Below are 6,953 nucleotides of genomic sequence, written 5' to 3'. Positions count from 1 at the left end.
TGCAGCCCCGCCTACTGCCAAACCCCAGGCGTGTTTGCGGGGGCACCTTTCGTTTCTTGAAGAAAATTTCACCATTGCCGGGGGTCCCTTTCCCTACAACCCTGCCCACTGCCCGCCACCAAACAGATGGCGGGTTTGTCAGGAGCGCTGCCTACAGTTTCTTACCTGGGAAAGAGGCGCCGGGGCCTCTTATTCCTCTTCTCCCTTCCTAACCTTCTCTGATGTCTCCCCCAGGCTGGGAGACCGAGATAATTCCGAGGTGCCTCACAGCCTACCTTGACGCGCTTGGGCTCGCCTGGGAAGTCTTTTGAGAAGACTGAGGGAATTTGGGATTCTGAGGTGGCAGGAGAATGTATTGTACAGAGTTGCTGAGATGTGACGGGACTCCCTTATCTGGAGAAAGAGCCATATACATACATACACATTTTTATTTTGTTTTATTTTTTTTTAATATTTATTCATTTATTTGGCTGCACCAGGTCTTAGTTGCAGCATGTGGGATCTAGTTCCCTGACCAGGGATTGAACCTGGGCCCCCTGCATTGGGAGCTCAGAGTCTTAACCACTGGGCCAGCAGGGAAGTCCCCATACACATTTTTAAAAAACAAATTTTACAGTCAATTTGGGATTAGTGCCCACCTACCCCACTAGATGAAAGTGAAAGAGGAGAGTGAAAAAGTTGGCTTAAAGCTCAACATTCAGAAAACTAAGATCATGGCATCTGGTCCCATCACCTCATGGGAAATAGATGGGGAGACAGTGGAAACAGTGTCAGAGTTTATTTTTCTGGGCTCAAAATCACTGCGGATGGTGACTGCAGCCATGAAATTAAAAGACACTTACTCCTTGGAAGGAAAGTTATGACCAACCTAGATAGCATATTAAAAAGCAGAGACATTACTTTGCCAACAAAGGTCCGTCTGGTCAAGGCTATGGTTTTTCCAGTGGTCATGTATGGATGTGAGAGTTGGACTGTGAAGAAAAAATTGATGCTTTTGAACTGTGTTGTTGGAGAAGACTCTTGAGAGTCCCTTGGACTGCAAGGAGATCCAACCAGTCCATCCTAAAGGAGATCAGTCCTGGGTGTTCACTGGAAGGACTGATGCTGAAGCTGAAACTTCAGTACTTTGGCCACCTCATGCAAAGAGTTGACTCATTGGAAAAGACCCTGATGCTGGGAGGGATTGGGGGCAGGAGGAGAAGGGGGCGACAGAGGATGAGATGGTCAGATGGCATCACCGACTTGATGCACATGGGTTTGAGTAAACTCCGGGAGTTGGTGATGGACAGGGAGGCCTGGTGTGCTGCGATTCATGGGGTCGCAAAGAGTCGGACACAACTGAGCGGCTGAACTGAACTGAATGAACCCCACTAGATTGGGGTCTCCACCAAGGCAGGGAAAGACTTTGTATCCGAGGTGCTTGAAATATACTTGACACTTAGTAGGTGATCAACAAATACCTACTGAATGAGTGAATGAACCAAAGCTCCCCAGGTCAGGAGGTGTCCCCTGCCCCCTAAAGAGCGAAGCTAGGTGCCCGCTTGACTCCCAATGTCAATGTTTTCCCCTAGACCCCAGAGGGTGGTACTGGGCTTCTTCTCAGACACCTAAGGCCAGGGTGTCCTGTTACCCTCAAACACGGAGGGAGGGGTTGTGCTCCCCACTTTTGAAGGGCATGGCTGTGGCATGCCTCTGGCGCCAGAAGGCAATATGCCCCTTCCCTCCTCCATCTCCGAGTGTACAGCCAGGGAGTCCCCAAAGTCCTATGGGCAGGAGTGCGCCCCCCAAATTGCGGGGGGGTGGAGGAAGGCAGAACCGAGGCATGTTCCTGTGCCCCCTCCCCGCCATCCTCGAGCGCAGCACCGCCTGAACCCCTCAGATCCCCAGTGGAAAGAAGGTAACTCCCCCACTTCCCAAAGATTAAGTCCCGTCTCTCCTATAAACACGGAAATAAGGTCATCGTTCCACTGCCGCGCTAGACCCTAGTGGACAGATAGGTGGAGCTCAGAACACCTCAAAAGGCAGGTTCCGGGTCCCCACATCCCCGGCCCCCCCGAGATCTCGAAGGCAGTGATGGGGCGCCCCCCGCCTCTGCACATCTACTGGGGCTCCTGATTGTAGGGCAGGGCGGTGCTTCTCGGAAAGAGAGACCGGCGGGGCGGGACCAGATGGGCGGGGTGGCCGAAGGGGAAGGAGGAAGCGCAGGCCCACAACGCGACTCGACTGCGCGGCGGCTCCCGGGGTAGCCCGCCATGGCTGAAAGAGTCCCCGGCGTGGGGTCCGCGCTCTCCGCCTCTTCCATGTCCTCCCTGCCCCTGGCAGCGCTCAACGTGCGAGTGCGGCGCCGCCTGTCGCTCTTCCTAAACGTGCGGGCGCCGGTGGCGGCCGACTGGACCGTGCTGGCGGAGGCGATGGACTTCGAGTACTTGGAGATCCAGCAGCTGGAGAAGTACGCCGACCCCACGAGCAGGCTGCTGGACGACTGGCAGAGACGTCCGGGCGCCTCAGTGGGCCGGCTGCTCGAGCTGCTCGCCAAGCTCGGCCGCGAAGACGTGCTGATGGAACTGGGACCCAGCATCGGTGAGGAAGCTCCCTTTCCGGCCTCACATCCGACGTGGGAGCGGGGGGATGAAGGACCTGAGCCTCACTGGTCCCTCCTCGGAGGGACCCATCCCTCCTTGGAGGCGGCGGGGTGGCGGGGTACTTTGCGGGTAGCAAGGGAGACATTGGAGACAGCCCGCAGAGGGGAAACCGCGGAAGACTAGTTCCCTCTTTCAATACCGGGGATGACAGGGGCTGGAGAAGGGAGGCGAAGGCCCCGAAAGGCACAAGGAAACCACTAAGACCAAAGCTTTCACACAGGACCAGGAGTCAGAATCTGGGTCCTCTTTTGGGGGGCTTGGGACTGCTTCAAGTAGAGCAATAGGCAGGAAAGGGGCTGAAAGCTGACAGTCTTGGAAATCTCAGGCCCCTAGAAAATGCACCCTGTCCTGCCACTTTCTGACACACAGTATACTTGCACGGGCATGGGGACAGTGGCCCACAGACGGGCATACCTTGTTTGGTTGGGGCTGCTGCCCTTGCTGCATATAAACACCAGGTCTCCTGAGCACTTCTTTCATGCTCTGCCCGTATCAGCAGTGGATCCTAGAAGGAGACTTGGGTTTAATTCTCAGGAGCCTTAAGAGGCAGGGGTGGGGACAGGAAATGGGTCAGAGGCACAAGCCTGACCTTGATGGCTTCTCTCATAACCAGAACACCAGTGACATCCTTTTAGGATGGCCAGAGCCAGGTGGGAGCTCTCCTTTTCAGAGCTGTTGAACTGTGGATGGCACCAGTGGGCTAGAGAAGCCCTGGGGCACAACACAGCCAGGAAAGTGGGGCCGGGGCTGGATCCTGACTGTGAGTAAAGGCATGGGGTACCCTTGGGGAGCTGGCCACACCTTGTCTCTTCCCTACAGAGGAGGATTGCCAAAAGTATATTCTGAAGCAGCAGCAGGAGGCATCTGAGAAGCCGTTACAGGTGGACTCTATAGATAGCAGCATCCCTCGGATAAATGACATGGCAGGCATCACCATTCGCGATGACCCCCTGGGTAAGGGCCCAGTCCTGCCCCTCTGGGCCATAGGACATTGTGGTGTTAAGGGCATGAGTGTTGGAAGCAGATGGGTTGTGGCACCTTGGGCAAGTCACTTAATCTCTCTGAGCTTCAGCTTCCTAAGAAATGGGAATAGTAATAGTCCAACCTCTGGTTTCAAGTATGAGAAATGATGTGTCTAGCTCATGGCTAACATAGGGCTTGGCCTGGGGTGGAGAGGAGGTACTCATTGTTTGATTGTGTAGGCTCCAGGACCAGGGTTGCTTAGGCTGGGGGCACCTGGCTGGGCTCATCCCCAACCTTCCTGGAGGGCTCTGACCATCCCCATTGTGCTCTGCACCCAGGGCAAAAGCCCGAGTGTTTTGATGCCTTCATCTGCTACTGCCCCAGCGATATTGAGTTTGTCCACGAGATGATCCGGCAGCTGGAACAGACAAACTATCGGCTGAAGTTGTGTGTGTCTGACCGTGACGTCCTGCCTGGCACCTGTGTCTGGTCCATCGCCAGTGAACTCATTGAGAAGAGGTTGGCTATGTGGCTGCAGGGCAAGTGGGTGGGTGTTCAAAGCCCTGCCAGGCATCCCCATGCTGGGGTCCTCCCGGCCGGCCCCTGTCTAGCCTGGCACAGTGGGATCCTCCCAAGGCTGTCCCCGGGTGGGTCACCACAGTGCCTGTAGCCTGCCCACTCTCCCCTAGGTGCCGTCGGATGGTGGTGGTTGTCTCTGACGAATACCTGCAAAGCAAGGAATGTGACTTCCAGACTAAGTTTGCACTCAGCCTCTCTCCAGGTGAGCTCAGCCCTGCCCTTGCCAGAGAGCAGTGGGCAGGGCCTCAAGATGCCAGCTGTCCCTCCCCAAGGACCATGGATGTAGCATCAGGGAACTCAGGCAGGTCTCTCCACACCTAAGTGCGTGTGCACAAGAGTGCCCTTTGTGTGGGTGAGTAGGTACCGGGGGTGCTTGTTGGGAAAGGGCTGTTGTTAACCCCTGACTGGAGGACTGGTCCAGCCCCGTGATGGCGGGGAGCCTGGAGCAAGCTCTGCCCCCTCTGGCTTGCAGGTGCCCACCAGAAGCGACTGATCCCCATCAAGTACAAGCCAATGAAGAAAGAGTTCCCCAGCATCCTGCGCTTCATCACAGTCTGTGACTATACCAACCCCTGCACCCAGAACTGGTTCTGGACTCGCCTCGCCAAGGCCCTGTCCATGCCCTGAACTGCCCGAGCCCCCAGGAGTGCGTGCCTCTGTGTGCCTGTACATGTCCTTCTACCCCTGCCTCCACCTGCGGTCGTAGGGGGATCTGTGCTCCGCGGGCCTCTTGATCCCTGGACAAGCCTGCTCCACGGACTCTGCTGCAGCCGTGGTCCCTATCTGGACAGCACCTCTCGTGTCCTGCATAGAACATGTGGCGCGCCCACTTGTTGGATCATCAGCCAGGATGGTGGAAACCAGAGGCAGCTGCGACTCAGCGGAAGACCAGAAGCGCCAGCTCTGACCCCTCCATCTGTCTTGGGCCTCAGTTTCTCTGCCTGAGAACTAAGCAGGGTGGGGGGAACAGGCAGTCGCTATGTTTGATTCATTGTGGGAAATGGTGAAGCACTGTTTTGAGTCTCCTGGTTGAGAGCCAGCTGGCCACTGCTGGGACCAGGATGCTGCTGCGCATCTGCTTCCACAGTGCTCCGGGGCCCCACACCTCACACCCCACTTCCCCCTGCACCAGGGGACAGATGGCGACGTAGGCTGGCCCAGCACAGGGGGATCCTGCGTTGGGCCTGATCCCCCAAGGGTCCACCTCTCATCTGCCTTTTTGACTCCTCCCAGCATCTGCCCACCTTCAATGTGGTAAGTCCCCAAGAGTCTGGCCTGCGCTTCTGGGGCTGCCTTTCACTTCCACCTGTTGAGTGTCTGTGGTTCTCAGCTCTGCCCTGCACGATACAGGATCCTGACTTCTGGCCTCTCCATCAAGTTTGGTTTCTGGGGCTAGGTCATCATGGTGGTGTGGGCAGGAAGTGTTTCTTTCCTGGGCGCACTCACAGAGAGAACTTTCCCACCAGTCTTCTATTGCTTAACTGCCTTACCAAATTGCTTGCTGGAACTAGTTTACAGGGACCACACAAGAGCCTCCTACCCTGAAGCTTGTGGGCACATGGACACATACAAGCTCACACGCCGAGACACATGGATACATGCGCTGGCACCCTCATGCACATACATACAAGCATCTTCATGCACACATTTCCCTGGGTACAGCTCCCAGAAACAGCTGGTGGGACAGTCCCACCACAAGGGGATCCTAACCCCGGACCAAGATGGGACACTCTTGTATTCTTTTTCTGTTTTCCTTTTTCACGGGAACCAGATTCTGGAAAGGACCCACTGTACCAGCATTTACACCTTCAGTGAAGCGCAGAGCAAGGAAAAGAGCTGTTGAACTCCCACAACAGGTTAGCTGCGACAGCCGTTTTTCTCTCCTTGGGAGATTTGTCTGTTCTTTTCTCTTCACCTCTCCTTCAAGAAGAAACTGTCATGGTCTCAGGTTTCTGTCCCAGGATGGAACCCAGGACCCTAAATCTAAAAGCAAATGTATGTCTTCTCTGCTCTACCTTCAGTGAGGGCTGGGGGCAAAGCACCTTCCCTCGGGGTCTCAGGAGGGCCTGGAGGCCCCACTCTGCATGATTTTCATGAAGCACTTAGCTACCAGGTGCCTATCCCCTTTTATATTGGGGAATATTTTACAACAATTTCAAAAAGGTTATCTTTCAAACCTGTTTCTATTCATTGTGAGAAGGTCAACGAGAGCTGAGAAAGGCTTCTGTTTGTAATTGCCCCCTTCTGTATCCTAGGTTTATAATAAAGAGTCTCTACTTTGGGAGCAGCAGGTTTCATTTGTGTCTGGAAAGAGTATGGAAGCAGTAACCTGGGATAAGGCTCTTCTGGGTACGAAAAACTGGTCCCTTGGGGAGGTTCAAGTGGGTCTGGCAGGGGCTTCCTGAAGGCTGGGGCTCCTCCCCCAGGCCTCACCAGGGCTGCAGACAAAGTTAGAAACAGCAGCTCAGCTCCCGATGCTGGGGACACTGCTTGCCTCTGCCAAGCCTGGCCTTCCGGGGAATCAGCCATGCGCCTGGGTGGGACAGGACTGCTCTTCCAGGCTCCAAGAAGAGTCTGGATAAGATCTGCATTCTAGATCACAAATCCTTGGAAAACTCAATTGTTGAGAGTGGCCATCCTGGGGCATGTCTTTGTTAATCCTAAAGGAGTTGATCTATTTTTAAATAGAAGGCACCACTTTTTTACTGTTCCCTTGAGAAAAATTGGAAAAAAAAAAAAAAAACACAACCACCCATAATCCTAATCCCA

General features: G+C 54.7%; 1 protein-coding gene across 1 annotated transcript; it reads left to right on the top strand.

Annotated features, from left to right (window-relative positions):
• Positions 1–2,100: 2,100 nt before the first annotated feature.
• MYD88 (MYD88 innate immune signal transduction adaptor) lies at positions 2,101–6,468 on the top strand. Its single transcript, XM_043443059.1, has 5 exons — positions 2,101–2,580; positions 3,462–3,596; positions 3,944–4,124; positions 4,295–4,386; positions 4,657–6,468. The coding sequence occupies exons 1-5, from the start codon at positions 2,253–2,255 to the stop codon at positions 4,809–4,811; spliced, it is 891 nt and encodes a 296-aa protein (XP_043298994.1). The 5' UTR covers positions 2,101–2,252; the 3' UTR covers positions 4,812–6,468.
• Positions 6,469–6,953: the final 485 nt, after the last annotated feature.

Source organism: Cervus canadensis, chromosome 22 (genome assembly GCF_019320065.1).
Source record: "Cervus canadensis isolate Bull #8, Minnesota chromosome 22, ASM1932006v1, whole genome shotgun sequence".
Lineage (NCBI taxonomy): Eukaryota > Metazoa > Chordata > Mammalia > Artiodactyla > Cervidae > Cervus > Cervus canadensis.
Note: the sequence above shows the minus strand (reverse complement) of the source record. Positions and strands in the feature narration are given on the sequence as shown.

What these genes read in the sequence shown, in the direction of transcription:
- MYD88 (XM_043443059.1), top strand. Translation starts at nt 2,253, where the DNA reads ATGGCTGAAAGAGTCCCCGGCGTGGGGTCCGCGCTCTCCGCCTCTTCC. An exon ending in AGTGAACTCATTGAGAAGAG is followed by an intron (nt 4,125 to 4,294) that starts GTTGGCTATGTG and finishes ACTCTCCCCTAG; the next exon opens with GTGCCGTCGGATGGTGGTGG. An exon ending in TGCACTCAGCCTCTCTCCAG is followed by an intron (nt 4,387 to 4,656) that starts GTGAGCTCAGCC and finishes TCTGGCTTGCAG; the next exon opens with GTGCCCACCAGAAGCGACTG.